This window comes from Ovis canadensis, chromosome 18, assembly GCF_042477335.2.
Source record: "Ovis canadensis isolate MfBH-ARS-UI-01 breed Bighorn chromosome 18, ARS-UI_OviCan_v2, whole genome shotgun sequence".
Classification (NCBI taxonomy): domain Eukaryota; kingdom Metazoa; phylum Chordata; class Mammalia; order Artiodactyla; family Bovidae; genus Ovis; species Ovis canadensis.
Window position 1 is genome coordinate 34,237,250 of NC_091262.1, and position 17,054 is coordinate 34,254,303.

The following is a 17,054-nucleotide window of genomic DNA, read 5'->3' on the forward strand; positions in this document are numbered from 1 at the left end:
TGAGGTCCAAAGAGGCTGAACTACTTTGGCACAGTCACCAGCCAGGAGTGGGAAGAGGGAGACTTGCACACAAGGTCAGCATTGCCTAGAGCCAGTGGCCCCCCTTTTTCCTCTTGCTGCCTCAGACTTTCAAATTCTGGAGTCAACTGAGCGAGTCTTTCGGATCCCCAGGGACAAAGGAGAGAAACACAGTCTGAAGGCAGATGTGTAACAAGATGAACACGAGGTGGTGATGAATAGACTGCTGTCAGCTGAGAGGGAGGCCGCTAAGGACACTGTGTAGGGCCCTGTCCTTGCTCTCGTCTTAGCCAACCATTTCCCCAGTGAAACCTGACGATGCAGGAGCAGCACGGTGCAGTGGCTGCCAGTGCAGAGTCAAGAGCCTCAGGACTGCTGGGCTCAAGTCCCAGCTCTGCTGCTCTACGACCGTGAGTAATTATTTAGCCCTCTGGTACCTTGTGCCTTGGTTTCCTCATTTGTAAAATGGGATAACAGACACTATCTTAAAGGATCACTGTGAGGATTAAACTGATTAATTAATATTGTAAGGCACTTAGAAGAGTGCCTACATCTGGTATTTCAGGAGCATCTTTGACAATAAATTCAGAGATGAAAAGAAACAAAAATTCAGAGGAATCAGGAACCATACCAAGAGATCACTACACATGTATGTGTGCAAACACACACACACACACCATAAGTTCAGCAACTCTCAAACACACATTCACACACCCCCTAAGTACAGTACCCATCAAATAAGAATAGAAAACATTACAGAAATACTCATAGGTTACAGCTGTTGGAAATTAATCTGATAAGAATGAAAAATTCCATGCAAGAGTTAATTTAAAAACCAAGGACATCTCTCAGAAAGCAAAAAAGGCAAGAGATTAAAAAAACAGAAAAGTTAATTAATGGAGGTCTAATGGTCCAAAAGCTGAAGTTCCAGGAAGAGTGAAAGAGAAAAGAGGAAACAAAAAGAAGAAAACAAAAAGGAATAATACCAGGAAAAATTCAGACTGCTGCTGCTAAGTCACTTCAGTCGTGTCCGACTCTGTGCGACCCCACAGATGGCAGCCCACCAGGCTCCCCCATCCCTGGATTCTCCAGACAAGAACACTGGAGTGGGTTGCCATTTCCTTCTCCAATGCATGAAAGTGAAAAGTGAAAATGAAGTCGCTCAGTTGTGTCCAACTCCTAGCGACCCCATGGACTGCAGCCTACCAGGCTCCTCCATTCAGACTAGAAGGAAACAAATTTCTAGTCGGAAAAAGCCTTTGGGAGACAGAAATCAGGAGTGGGAAGGAGACACAGCAGTTTTTCAAAGCCTTTAGGTGCTATTGGATTATTTATACTAGATATTCAATAGAAAATTTAAAAATGAATTAGAAATAAATCAAGCAAACAAAAAGTATTAAACTTTAAGTGAATACCAAACCCAGAGAACTTGGAGGATGGTCTAGAAATCAGTACCTATAAAAAAAGAGATATAAGATCTAATATTTAGCTCTAGGCACTTCACATTTATCTCACAAAGATTAAAGCTACAGGAAGGCAAAATTTTGGTGCAGTATGAGAAAAAAATTCCTCTTCTACTCTAAAAACATGTTAGAGAGTCATTTGGTGAGAAAACAAGTTTCTGAGTTTCGGAGTTATTTGAGCAAATGCTGGTAGTTGGTTATTACGGATAATTCACTACTAGATCAAAAGAAACTACAGATTCATCATCTTATGCTATACAGTCACAGGCTAAGAATACAACCTTACTTTGTTTTCAAAAGTAAGCAGCTACAACATGTGGTATGTCTAAAATACTTTTGTACCTTCACAGCTTGTGCTGGTTTCTCGATTAGGCTGCTGTGTGGCCATTTCCTTGAGTTTTGACAAGTCTGATGTGCTAAGACCATCCTTTTTGTCAGAGGTGTCAAGATCCTTCAACATACTACAAATTGAAAACACATTAAACTGATCAGAGTACAGCCCAGACCAAATGCATCCTTCTCCCTCTAGTACTTTCCACACCTGGTTAGACACTACGTAACAGAAAAGAGAAACATGTCTCTGCATCCCATGTCTCTGCATCTCTAGCGTGGGTGGCGGTTCAGTCGCTAAGTCGTGTCCGACTCTTTCGTGACTCCATGGACTGCAGCCCACCAGGCTCCTCTGTCCAGGGAACTTCCCCGGCAAAAATACTGGAGCAGGTGCCATTCCTTCTCGGTCCAGGGATTGAACCCTCATCTCCTGCACTGCAGGTGAATCTTTTACCAACTGATCCACCTGGGAAGCCCTAGCTGGCCCTCAAAGTTTGCCATCTTTTGGCCCTGATATTAACACACATAAACATGGTAATTCTGGCTGGATATAAAAAATACTTTAAAGTAACAAAATAAATTAGTATTAAATAAGTGTTAAAGAGAGGATACTATGGCAATCCAAAGAAAGCTAACACTTATGAAGGATAGAGATTCATTAGGCAATAGAGCTTAGGGTTACCATAAGAACATAACTGGAGATAAAGCTGTAAAGATAATTTGGGGTCTGCAGAGAGAGGATTTTGAGGGCCAGCTAAAGAGGTTTAGGAATACAGGAGATACAAAAACACATTCTCCTTTTTGTTATATATTTTCTAACCATTACATCTCTGAAGTAAGTTTGGAAGTCACAATCAGCACTTTAAAATGTAATAAAATATAACAAAATGTGTATAACAAAGTGTGTACTGCACATAAAGCATTTGTGAAAATCCTCTTTTAGTTTTATAATATATACAAATATGTATACAAGGTTGCAGTTCCAACTGCTGAAGATCTAGGTAAAGTATACTAAATTGTGGTACGACAACTCAATAAATCATGCAGCCATTAAGAGGAATAAAAATAATGACTATGTGACAATATGGAAAACGTTTTAAAAATAATGTCAAAAGAAAAGCAGATTGAAAAATAAAAGCAACATGTTGATTACGGCAATGTAAACATCACACACAGGTATAGAGAAGGAACACACCGACGTGGACAGGGAGGGGGAGGAATGAGTCAGGAGTGTGCGGTGCGAACACAGACTGGGCTTCCCTGGCAGCTCACACAGAAGCTGCCTGCAGCTCAGGAGACCTCGATTCCACCCCCGGGCTGGGAAGATCCCCTGAAGAGAATGGCTATCCACTCCACTATTCTTGCCTGGAAAATTCCATGGACAGAGAAGCCTGGCAAGTTACAGTACATGGGGTCTCAAAGAATTGGACATGACTGAGCAACTAACACTTTCACTTTCATATACAAAATAGACAAGGTACAAGGATTTACTGTATGGCACAGAGCATTATATTCAATATCTTGTAACAATCTATAATGGAGTACAACCAGAAAAAGAAAAGTACAAACCCTAAATCACTATGCTGTACACCTGAAACTAATACAATATCGCAAATCAACTATATTGCAATTAAAAAAATAAAATAAAAATAATAAAACTTAATGTGGATAGAGAAAATGTTTGGTTTGTTGGACTATAAGACTATCAGTCAATATCCTGTTAGAGTGGCTACAATGTTATCTGTGCAATACACACCTGAAATAACCCTACACTGGATCTTAGCCCATTTGAGAAATAAGAATGCTGTTGAATAATGCTATGTGAACTCTTGCTGAATTTTTTCTCCACAACTCTGTCTGCATTTTTATGGGGGAGATGAAAAAGGGGAACTTTTGGAGTTTTTCTGTTTTGTTGTCAAATAGCAATCACGCTTCACCCTCTCCCACCTCTGTAAATGTCTCAACCCACCTGTTAAAACAAAAACCCAGAGAAACCAGCTTATGTAGATAAACACCTCCTTCCTGTCTGCCTTCCTTCCTTCAGGTGATGTACTAGAGGGATTTGTTTCTCATCAAAATATGGTTAGCAGCATAGTATATCAGACCTCTCAACTGAGTGGATTTAGGCTGGAGTATGGCGGTAACAACGACTATTAGTATTTTAAGCTGTTAATGAACTATGTGGATTCTCTATTTTCCCGTAACAGCACCAATTAATCACAATCATGTCACAAATTTATCAAAATTCAGTGACTAACAAATACCAATGGTCAATTCTATTAATATTTGGATTAAGAAAAATTTTTTAAAGAAGAAGAAAAGACACTTTACTTAGTAAAAGTCACTTTGCAAAGGTGTTAGTTTGGGGTCATTTCAGGTCTAGGAAATCAGTATCTTTAGGGCTACATTCCATATATCGAGACCAACTACATAAAACCATTTGGAGGTGCCATGTAATTAATGATAATTGGACTATGTAGTTTTAGAATGCCAACAATTAAATAAAATGTATATAAATCGGAATTTCTTGATGTGTTCATTTGAATACAAAACAAACTGCAGGAGCATGAAATTAGTCAATTCTGAGGTGACATTACACAACTAAAATTATTTTAGCTATCTCAGAAACTGTTTATTAGTTAATAGAACTGTTTTACCTAGAGCATTTTAAAGAGGACGAAGAGGTAGAAGTCATTCCTTCTTCTGGAGAAGGTGGGACAAAATCTATGTCATAATCATCTTCGATGAGCTCAACACATGAAGATTTCTCAACTGAATGTAATTCTGTTCCTTCCAAGTTTTTCTTCTTTTCACAATTACCTAAAATAAAACAATTGATGGTTATCCACTTTAAACACAGCAGTGTGTACATGCCACCCCAAATCCCCCAACCAACAAGAGCAGACTGTGCGGCACAGGGAACTCCGCTCAATGTGGTGTTGCAGCCTGGATGGGAGGGGAGTTGGTGGGGGGAAAGGGTACATGGATGTGTATCGCTGAGTCCCTTCACTGTTCCTCTAAAACCATCACAACACTGTTAATTGGCTCTACCCCAATACAAAATAAAAAGTTTAAAAAATAAAGTAAAATAGTTGATAAGTGTAGGTTATTTTAATATTAACGAGCCAGAAAGCACAGGGTGTGAGCACTTAAAAGCAGTGCTTTGGATAAGATAAAAGCACTAGCAGCACTCTGTACTATATGAGTTCTCTCCTTTCACATGTTAATGTTGGCTTGTTTCTTCACGGAAGATGACTGAATCAACTGGATTAAGTCCAACAAAAGCTGGATTGAGGCTGATGATTTGCTTAAGGATTTTCATGACTGTCTCCAGTTAAGTTATGAAACTCATATTTAGTATCAGTCCTTTAATTTCTCTATTTTTCATTCATATTTAAATAAGAGTAAAGTACAGTAAGTAAGCCTGAGGGTTATACAAGTACCATTGTTGATGCCGATAAACTATGTCTACCTTATCCCAAAGGTGTCTTAGTTATTTAAGTCTCCCAGAATAAATGTCTCTATCTCAACTATGTGGGAAAACAGTGCCAAATCGTTGCTCTCTAGTTTACCTTTTGTCAAATTTTCTCTTCATAAATAGTAACACATTTGATTAGACTATAGTCTTGCTTATAATCAGTCACTTTTCAGTCCCCTCTTACCCTGCAGTAACCTTGATGGGATTCAGGTGTTTAAAAATATTAGTCTCATATTTACAATTATTTCATACGGTGGGTACCTCCACGTATGGCTGATCTCAGCTATTAAGTTCTACACATCTAATAACTATGAGACCTAAACAGAAAACTATTTGAATGTAATTTATAATACTTGAATAGCATGATTATATTGTATCACTCATCAATGTTAGGTAGTGCAAATCATAAAAGAATCATAACACAAAGGCTTAGTTTTACATCCCAATTCTACTACCAACTAGTCAGCACACCATCAAGAAGCCACCTGAACTTCTACGGAACCGTCTCTTCTTTTTATTGAAGCATAGTTGATTTACAATATCGGGTTAGTTTCAGGTGGACAGCCAAGTGATTCAGGTTTTGCAGATTTTGTTACAGGACATCACCAGATAATGGGTATAACTCCCTGTGCTAGACAATAAGTCCCTACTGCTTATCTATTCTATGTATAGCAGTTTGTATCTATTAATTTCATATTCCTAATTTGTCCCCCCTACTTCCCTCTCCCCTTTGGTAACCATAAGTTTGTTTTCTATGTCCCTGCTTCTGTTTTGTATATTTATTATTTTTTAGATTCCACATGTGATATCACAGTCATTTCTCCATTAAGCATTATATTCTCCACATATTTCTTCGTATTTAAAATCACAGAACTATCCTTGCTAATATAAAAACTGTATTAGCAGAATAACGGAGAAGGCAATGGCACCTCACTCCAGTACTCTTGCCTGGAAAATCCCATGGATGGAGGAGCCTGGTAGGCTGCAGTCCATGGGGTCGCTAAGAGTTGGACACAACTGAGCGACTTCACTTTCACTTTTCACTTTCATACATTGGAGAAGGAAATGGCAACCCACTCCAGTTCTTGCCTGGAGAATCCCAGGGACGGGGGAGCCTGGTAGGCTGCGGTCCATGGGGTCGCTAAGAGTCGGACACAACTAAAGCGACTTAGCAGCAGCAGCAGAATAAAATCTTTCATTCCCTTAGTATGCAAGAACGTGGCCAAGAGATGGTTCAATAAGCACCTCTATATATCCCAATGACAAAAGTTAAATTATATTTGCTACTCTTTCCAATGTCTAGCTTTGAATAAACTAATACAATCAACCTATGGAAATGAAATAATAATTTTTACCTCTTTCCGCTCCCAAATGAGTTTTTAACGAGTGGTTTTCCTGAGTATCTTCATTTATCAGCTCTTCGAAATCAGGGTCATCATCAATGCAAATCACATCACTACTTAACGATTCTGAGTCATCCTCCTGTTTCGCAGTCAAATGTTCCTGCTTGCTCTCAGAGGAGGAGGGAGCCAAATCAGTCTTCCCTGTATTTGTTTTATTAAACTGTGCGTTTACTAAGTTCCTCTTAGACTTTTTTGATTTCTGAGCAGTGCTTACTCTTATGAAGTGGCTTTTGTATGGTGTCACAAATGCTTTAGAATTTCCAGAAGTATCAAAGTCATCCATATCATCCCAATCATTGAAGGGAATAAGAGAATCTGATGAGGAACTAAATTCTAATTTCTTGAAAGTAGCATTGTGGGATTGCTTTATAACCGGTGTGTTCTGGGCCGTACATGAAACTTCCTGGGGAGCCTGCGACAAACTTGGCAATAATGGTTTTGAACCAACTTTCCTAGTCTGCGGTCCAGATGGAGCGCTTTCGAAGTCATTGATCCTCATCTGCTGATTGGTGGTATGGGGTAAAGGTTCATTGAAGGAAAAGGCCTCAGTGATATTAACATCTTTATCACTCAACACAGGTGTTTTTGCCACTGACACACTAGTTACAGAGACATCGTTGGCTGAAGGCACTTTCTTTTTAAAAGTGAAACCTCTGAAAAAGAATCGAAAAACTGAATTAGATGGATTAATTTTAACAAACCCAGAAAGTATACAATATCTGATTTGTTTTCCTTTACTAATTTATATAATGACTTACCTTCATTGTATCCCAAATGAGCAAAGAATCTATATGCCTCTCTGACTAAATATGTAAGGAAACTTACATTATGCTTTGTATCCTCTGATCCTTCCTATTCAGGAGTTCCTCACTCAGCTTTGAGACTATCCAGGCCATTCCCATTACTTTGCCTCTTAGGCAAAGTAGTCCTTAATTAACAACCTCTCCAGAGAGGGGGAAAGCAGAAGCAAAGAAGAGAAGAGACACAAACGTGACTACTAGTTGCGACTCTGATAAAAGTTTTATGGGGAAAACAATTAAAAACTTCCAGCTATGCTGAAATCTGAAAGCCAGGTGAAAGGGGCAAGGGCCCCTGGACATCTGCTGGATTTACTGACATGAAGGTCAATGGTCACTTTAAAGTCAAGCACAAAGAATGTGCCCAGAACCTGCTAAGGGTACAATGAGGGCTATATGTCATTAGGTCTTGTTAGGACTTTGGAATACAGCTTGAAGGAAAGAACAGAACTGGAGAGCTAGAGTTTCCTTACAAATGGTTTTTGAAAAGAACATAAAATTATATTAAGATGCTAAAAATACCGATTTGGGTCTTCCCCGCTGGCTTAGTGGTAAAGAAGCCACCTACTAATGCAGGAGACACAGGTTCGACCCCTGGTCTGGGATGATCCCACAGGCCAGGGAGGAGCTAAGCTCGGCTGTCACAACTACTGGTTCTGTACTCTGGAGCCCAGGAACCACAACAAGAGCAGTCACCACAATGAGAAGCCTGTGTACTGCAACCAGAGAGCAGCCCCCATGCATCATAACAGAGAAAAACAGACACAGCAATGAAGACCCAGCACTGCCAAAAAAAATTAAAAAATAAAAAATACCAATTTGCTCATATTTACAAGACTCATTGTTCACTCAACGAATATTTATTGAGCAAATATCATGTGCTAGAAACTGTGCAAAGGTGCTGAACAATTCCTTACCTGGAGTTGCTAAAACATGCTCTATTATTATTTTGCAAGTGGGAAAACCACTGACCCTCTCAGCTTCATTTTCTCATCTCTACAATGAAAGAGTTGTAAGAGATGTTTCTTTTCACTTGAGTGTTGGTGCCTGTATGAAAGCAAACTAAAGTACTTACGAAGATTTCGGTTTTGAAAGACTCAATTTATTGTTAAGCCTTCTTGCCGAATGACGTTCCAGTTGTTCCTGTAGATTATTTTGAGGAACAGCAGCCATGATCCTAAAAAATGAAGGAGAAAAATATCAGTGGAATTACACGCTTTGCATTAATCACAATATTTACTGTTCCAACTGTGCCCAGAGTAATGAGACGTTTTTTGGTCAAAAAACTGTTTTGACATTTAAGACAGGTGACATTTGAAATACATAATCTTTAACTAACTGAAGGCTCACTTAAATAGCAAAATGACCTGGTTTTCCCCCAATGCTAAAAAAAGCACAAAAGATATTATTAGGGAAGGGTGTATTAGGAAAAGGCTTGCAGAAAAAGGGGACCTGGCCTAGGTCTGAAGAATAGAGGGAAGGCAAATGGGGAGAGAAGTGTGAGAAAATGATCAAAGCACACTGAAAATCCAAAGAACAAAGCAATAACAGTTCTCTGCCTGAGGGGGAAATGGGAAAAGAAAGATGAGCACTGTCAGTGAGAGCAACGGTTTACCAGCAAGATGCTGTGCTTTGGAATCATCTAGTCTCAACCTGAAAGAATACTTTCACCAAGCATATGAATTGAGACACTGCTGAGCTAATTCCTGGGATAATATGTAGCTTAGAGGCTTCCCAGGTGGTGCTAGTGGTAAAGAACCCAACCGCCAATGCAGGAGGTTTAGATGAGGGTTCGATCCCTAGGCTGGGAAGATCTACGGGAGGAAGAAACGGCAACCTGCCTCAGTACTCTCGCCTGGGAAATCCCGTGGACAGAGGGGCCTGACAAGCCACAGTCCACGGGGTCACAAAGAGTTAGACATAACTGAGCACCACCCCCACAAGCATTAACCACCAATGTGTAGGTTAAGCCGTCCTAAAATTAAGGGGGCTGGAGACATTCCTGGTGATCCGGTGGCTAAGACTCCGAGCTCCCAATGCAGGGGGCCTGGGTTCAAAACCTGCTCAGGGAACTAGATCCCCCATGCGACAACTAAGACCCAGTGAAGCCAAATAAATAAAAATTTAAAAAAATGACTGAGGCCTGGGGTGAGAGGTGGGAGGGAAATTCAAGAGGGAGAGGACACATGTATACATACCTATGGCTGATTCATGTTGATGTACGGCAGAAACCAACACCATATTGTAAAGCAATTATCTTCCAATTAAATATAAACAAATTTATTTTTAAAAAATTACTGGGGCCAAATGAGGAAGGAATAGCAGAATATATGGGCAGTAATCAATTCTTATTTGAGTGAAGAGCTATAACCTTCTTTCTCATTTTATCTTTACCAAAGATCTTATTTTATGCCATATAGCTTAGGAGGAAGGGCTAAAAATACCAAGTGATATTCATGGAAATATGAACTTTTACATATATCAGAGTCCACTCACTAATTAAAATAAACTATGTTTAACAAGTACTTTCAGTTCAGTTCAGTACTTTAGATAATAGTGAAAAAAGGAAAAACTTGGAAGCAAATTCAGTGGAAGAAATCTTCATGTGTTGAGCTTGATGAAGATGATTACAGTATCGATTTTGCTCCCCCTTCCCTGGAAGAAAAAATGATGTTTGCCTTTTCTTCCTCTTTAAAATGCCTTCAGTAAAATAACTAATTATGCTAAGAAGTTTCAGTTGTGTCCAAGCCTGGTGTGTTGCAGTCCACAGAGTCACAGTCAGATACGACTTGGCGACTCAACAACAAGTCGCTTCAGTCATGTCCAGCTCTTTAGACCCTATGGCTTCTAGCTCCTCTGTTCATGGGATTCTCCAGGCAAGATACTGGAGTGAGTTGCCATGCCCTACTCCAGGGGATCTTCCCCATGGGATCAAACCCATGTCTCTGATGTCTCCTGCACTGGCAGGAGAGTTCCTTACCAGTCACACCACCTGGGAAGCCCAATTAATAAACACTGAATAACTATGTGAATTATATCTTAATAAAGTTGTTACAAAATAAACGCCAGAAAGTAGACAGAAAGGTATAATGAACTCTTATGTACTCATTATCAACATTTATCAAAAATTGTCAGCTCATCCAATATTGTTTCATCTGCACACACATCCCAGGGTCCTCACTTCGCCATTCCAGAAGCCAACCTCTCAAAACAGTGATGTTTTAATTCTGTCATTCCTTCTTCGTTCATTAGCTGGACTATTTCTACCAAGAGAAATGTACTCTGATCTACTGGTTTTTTACCCAGCAGCATAGATCACATAGGAAAGACAGGATAAATGTTGGATTTTTCCCCCTTTATTAGTTTTCAAAATAATGAGTTAATTCTCTGGTAACCTCTATTGGTCAATTTTTTTCCTCAGTACCATTATAAATTCATGGATTAAACATTAGGTATGTTTCAATTCAATATAATTATCACCCTTCAGTTCAGTTCAGTTCAGTTTAGTTCAGTCGCTCAGTCGTGTCCGACTCTTTGCCATGAATCGCAGCACACCAGGCCTCCCTGTCCATCACCAACTCCCGGAGTTCACTCAGACTCAGTAATGCCGTCCAGCCGTCTCATCCTCTGTCGTCCCCTTCTCCTCCTGCCCCTAATCCCTCCCAGTATCAGAGTCTTTTCCAATGAGTCAACTGTTTGCATGAGGTGGCCAAAGTACTGGAGTTTCAGCTTTAGCATCATTCCCTCCAAAGAAATCCCAGGGCTGATCTCCTTCAGAATGGACTGGTTGGATCTCCTTGCAGTCCAAGGGACTCTCAGGAGTCTTCTCCAACACCACAGTTCAAAAGCATCAATTCTTCGGCGCTCAGCCTTCTTCACAGTGCAACTCTCACATCCATACACGACCACTGGAAAAACCACAGCCTTGACTAGACGGACCTTTGTTGGCAAAGTAATGTCTCTGCTTTTCAATATGCTATCTAGGTTGGTCGTAACTTTTCTTCCAAGGAGTAAGCATCTTTTAATTTCATGGCTTCAATCACCATCTGCAGTGATTTTGGAGTCCAAAAAAATAAAGTCTGACACTGTTTCCACTGTCTCCCCATCTATTTCCCATGAAGTGATGGGACCAGATGCCGTGATCTTAAGTTTTCTGAATGTTGAGCTTTAAGCCAACCCTTTCACTCTCCTCTTTCACTTTCATGAAGAGGCTTTTTGGCTCCTCTTCACTTTCTGCCATAAGGGTGGTGTCATCTGCATTTCTGAGGTTGATATTTCTCCCGGCAATCTTGATTCCAGCTTGTGCTTCTTCCAGCCCAGTGTTTCTCATAATGTACTCTGCATAGAAGTTAAATAAGCAGGGTGACAATACACAGCCTTGACATACTCCTTTTCCTATTTGGAACCAGTCTGTTGTTCCATGTCCAGTTCTAACTGTTGCCTCCTGACCTGCATATAGGTTTCTCATTATCACCCTTACGGATTCTCAAACTATTTCAAAACTGGTCAGAGGAAGCCTTTCCAGTTTGACTCTTCAGTCCTTTGTGCTTCTTTAGTTTTGATTTTTATTGGGCTCTAGAGGATGGGCTGGGAAATACCTCCACACATTACGCCCCACAAGGGAGATGTCTATTCTAATTTCCCTGGGATTTTTCTTTTCTTGGAGCCGCTGCTCTTGCTGGCAGTAGCCTCTTCAGGTCCACTGCTGAGAGGCTCCTCCTTGGAGGACAATTTCCTCTTTTTCTTGGGGACCCTCTTATTTCCTGACTCTTGGGGTCACTAACTGGTTCCTTTTGGGGGAAAGATTTCTTCCTCTTGGGAAGACTTCCAGTGCCACCTCTTTTCAAGATCACTACTGACCAGCTACTCCCTGGAAAAAGATTTTTTTTCCTTGGGTTTGGAAAAAGAGACAAGACAGGTCTTCCATTCCATTTTCCAGAGGAGCCTCCTGTTAGCGTTAGTGATAGTCGCTAAGTTGTGTCTGATTCTGTGTGATTCCATGGACTGCAGCCTGCCAGCTCCTCTGTCCATGGAATTCTCCAAGCAAGAATACTAGAGTGGGTAGCCGTTCCCTTCTCCAGGGGATCTTCCCAACCCAGGGATAGAACCCGGGTCTCCTGCAGTGCAAGCAGTTTCTTTAACATCTGAGCCACCAAGGAAGCCTCCTGGGGCTTTTGTTTTTTCTTCTTTTTGGGTCTTTCACTTGTCTCCTCATACTCCTCTGGGGCACGACTATTTTCTGAAGATACTAGGGCAACTGCAGCCAGCCTTTTCTTTTCCTTCTTCAAGCATTTCTTCTCCTGTTTCTCTAGCTTCCTAGTAATCTCAGTAGCCGCTTCCTCTGCCTGAACCATTGCCTCCGTCACGACACCCAGATTCTTTTGTGGAATTTCTCCAGTCTCACAGAAGGACAGACGCTCCTCAACTCGTTTTTGAAGTTTCTCCCCAAATACACCAGTCAGTACCTCAGAGAAGCAGTCAATTTGTGAGGCAATACTGCATTTGTTTGCCAGGTTATCAGGAGATGCGGCCTTTGTTCTTGGCAGCTGCTCAGCCAATGAAGGTAGAGTGGAAAATGTGTCCATGTTTGGGGTGTTACCCCTTGCCTTCAAGACTCTGGAAACCTGGTTTCTTTGCTGGGCCCAGGAGATCACTCAGATACCAGGACTGGCTCTTCAGTCCTTTTGACATAAAGTTAGGCTTTGAGAGCTTCTTTACTACCTGGAATAAAAAGATGTCCCAGACTTCTCTTGTGGCAGTTTTTTGCCCCAGACTCAGAATCAGGCATCTCTCCAAAGAGCCTTGCGGGGGTGGGGGTGGGTGGGGTGTGTGTGTGTGCACGCCATGCTGCACAACATACAGGATCTTCGTTCCCCAACCAGGGATTGAATCCTCACCCCCATCAGTGGAAGCGGACAGTCTTAACCATTGGACCACCAGGGAATTCCCCACCCTGATTTTTTTTTTTTAATGGAGAAGGTATATATTTTTTTATTTCTAAAATATTTTTTTTATGTGAACCATTTAAAAAGTCTCTATTGAATTTCTTACAATATTGCTTCTGTATTTTATGTTTTGATTTTTTGGCTATAAGGCATGTGGGATCTTATGCTCCTTGACCAGGGACCGAACCTATGCTCCCTACATTGGAAGGTGAAGTCTTAAGCACTAGGCCACCAAGGAAGTCCCAGTGGAGAATACTTTACGACCTTCAGCCTTAAGACAAAGCAGGACAAGGGGTCCACGGCATCATCACATGACCTAACATTCCTTCTCAGGCTTTACTGTTCCTGTCTCATCCTTCTGCAAATTTCCCATACTTCATTGATTTTTGGATCAAAACTAGCCACAGTAGTCTATAATAAAGATTTCTAACATTATTCCACTGCATGATTTGATATATATTTAACCATCTTAATAGTACATATGTTTGACTAAATATTTTGTAACTGTGGTGATATATCATGGATTCAGTCAGTATGTAGTCAGCAGTAGTGTTAGTTGCTCGGTTGTGTCGGACTCTTTGCAACCCCATGGGCTGCAGCTCCGCCAGGTTCCTCTGTCCATGGGATTCTCTGGGCAAGAATACTGGAGTGGGGTGCCCTTTCCTTCTCCAGGGGATCTTCTCAACCCAGGGATCAAACTCAGGTCTCCTGCATTGCAGGCAGATTCTTTACCATCTCAACCTTAATGTGTCCTTCCCTACTTTCAAGCTACACTGCTCTTTGGTTATTCCTCACAGGGTGGCATCCTCTAATCAATTATATTCTGAAGCACGGCAGCAAGGACATAATTTTCCTATGCCACAGCCTTCAGCAGTAATGCTTTTAAGAAGAGGTATAGAACATTTCTAGCACATTAGTATGCTTTCCCATGCTCTTTCCCAGTTAATATACACCATATATAACCACTATCTGACTTTATCACCATAGATTAGTTTTGCCTGTTCTTGAATTTCTTGATTCGTATATATGGATTCACACAGTATTATTATCAATGTATCTTTGAAATGGTGTCTGTTAAATCATTTCTAACAGGCACACTAAAACATAAAATTAGAAGTACTTAAAATCAAGATCCAATACTATATCTTATATTTTATAACAGAGGTGAATCTATTAAAAATAGGGGCAAAAATGAGACTGTTCTCTTATTTTCACTCTCACGCTGGACATTCTTGCCAATGCAAAAATATGCAAAAGGAGAAATATACTAGAAGGGGTGAGAATATCATTACATGTAGACAATTTGATTATATACTAACTCAATCCAAAGAAAATCAATCATTAACAATAGACAATTAAAACTTCAGGAAAGTGGGCAAATAAAAGATAAATATAAATCCACAAAAGTCAAATGTATTCTCATGTAATAGTAATAACTAACTAGAAATATAATTTCTAACAAGTGTTCAATTAACAATAGCATGAAAAACATTAAGCTACCAATTAACCTAACAAAAGACATACATCTCCATGATATAAAGAAAATGACCAAATATTACTGGGAAGAATAAAGAAAGATTTGGATCAAGAAATATATTTCATATTCTTAAAAGAAAGGTTTAAATATAGCAAAGATACTTCTTTCTATATTAGTGAGTTTAATATAATTCCAATTAAACTGCCATAAGAATATTTCACAAAACTCAACAAAAACACTTCATTTGACAAAAGCATGAGGCGAGAATGCAAAATAACAATGGGATGGGAACTAGCACTAGAAATATTATAATCATATTAAGTGTAACTAATTTAAACAGCATGGTACTCAACTTTGAAAAAGAAAAACCAAAATATAATGTTTCATGTGTAATGAGAGAAACATAACAAAATAAGGAAAGTAAGCAATATTTAACAAATGTTATTAACATAATGAGCACACAATATATTCTAGAACTATGACTTACAGGCCAAAACCAGCCTGCAGCCTATGTTTCTTAAATAAAGTTTTATTGAAACACAACAATGTCTATTTATTCACATACTGCATGGTTGGGAAGTTATAACAGAGAATGTCTAGCCTGCAAAGCCTAAAATAGTTACTATTTGGCCCCTTACAGAAAAGGCTTATTGACAATTGATCCTACTAGATTAGTGCTGGATAAAATAAGAAATTATTAAATACAGGGTTGGGGGAATAGATTGTGAGTTCAGGATTGACACGGACACACAGCTTTATTTAAAACTGATAACCAACAAGGGTCTACTGTATAGCACAGGGAACTCTGCTCGATACTCTGTAATAACCTAAAAGGGAAAAGAATCTAAAAAAGGATACATGTGTAAGTATGTATAACTGAATCACTTTGCTGTACAGGTGAGACTAACATAACACTGTTATTCAACTATGCTTCAGTATAAAATAATTTTTTATAAAGGTAAAAAAAAGAAGAAATGATTATATACAGTAAATCTCTGACAAGAAGATAAAATGATCAAGTCAAAAGTGAGAACCCAGAGAGGTAAGGAGAATACTGACAGTTGTTTTTGTCCTGAGGACAGCTGTCTAATTCTGAGAATTTGAACATCAGTTTTGCTAGCCTTGGAGGGAAAAGATGGAGAGAATCAAAGTCAAGGCAAAACCATGGTGGGAACTGTTTCCCCATAAAACCGTCACCCCAAAGGGCTCTATCATTTGGGCAAAGGTAAACTAAAATTAAACCCCACCTCTATCCCCAGGTATCTACAAATAAAGTTACCAATTAGTGAGGTGCTGAGTGGGAAAGACCCTGAAACCACAAGCCCAAGAAAATCTTCTCAACCCAATTTTAATCAATCACATATTTAAAAAAAAATTCAAGTCATGAATTTAGATTAAAGCAATCCTAACCCCAAGGGACCTGGCAGAAACAAATGCAGAAATGTCTCTGGAGGACAAGCCCTTTACCTTATGCCTTAAATAGTTACCAGGAGACAATGTGTAGCAAACAGAAATAGTCAAGCACAAAATGGAAACAAGGCACCAGGAATGAGAATTAGTTGTAACAGAAATAAACATATCAGACATAGCAGTATAAAGCTATTAAACTGAAATAAACATATCAGACATAGCAGTATAAAGCTATTAAACTGAAATAAACATATCAGACATAGCAGTATAAAGCTATTAAACTTACGTTTTCAAAAATAAAAGACAAGCTTAAAAATATCTGCAGTAAACACAACCTTTAGATTGACCTTGTCAACAGAACTTTTAGGAATGAAAGCTACAATAACCAAAATTCAGAATTCAACAGATAGACTTTGTAGAACAGTAAACTGTTCAGTTGCTCAGTCGTGTCCGACTCTGCAACCCCATGGACTACAGTACACCAGGCTCCTCTGTCCTCCACTATCTCCTAGAGTTTGCTCAAATTCATGTCCACTGAGTCAGTGATGCTATCTAACTATTTCATCCTCTGCTACACCCTTCTTTTGCTTTCTATCCTTCCCAGCATCAGGGTCTTCTGCAGTGAGTCAGCTCTTAGCATCAGGTGGCCAAAGTATTGGAGCTTCAGCATCAGTCTTTCCAATGAATATTCAGGGTTGATTTCCTTTAGGATTGACTGGTTGGATCTCCTTGC

At 39.7% G+C, this 17,054-nt stretch overlaps 1 protein-coding gene across 2 annotated transcripts in view; it reads right to left on the minus strand.

Annotated features, from left to right (window-relative positions):
- The window catches only part of BLM (BLM RecQ like helicase), a 90,148-nt gene that overhangs the window by 54,779 nt on the left and 18,315 nt on the right, over positions 1–17,054 (minus strand). For both annotated transcript variants that reach the window (XR_011250520.1, XM_069560345.1), the window contains exons 2-5: positions 8,565–8,666; positions 6,645–7,345; positions 4,469–4,631; positions 1,824–1,942 (exon numbers count right to left, since the gene is read on the minus strand). Coding sequence is in view for 1 of the 2 variants with exons in the window: in XM_069560345.1 (XP_069416446.1) it covers positions 1,824–1,942; positions 4,469–4,631; positions 6,645–7,345; positions 8,565–8,662 (1,081 nt within the window). In the remaining variant the exon portion in view is untranslated. The remainder of the gene's footprint in view (positions 1–1,823; positions 1,943–4,468; positions 4,632–6,644; positions 7,346–8,564; positions 8,667–17,054) is intronic.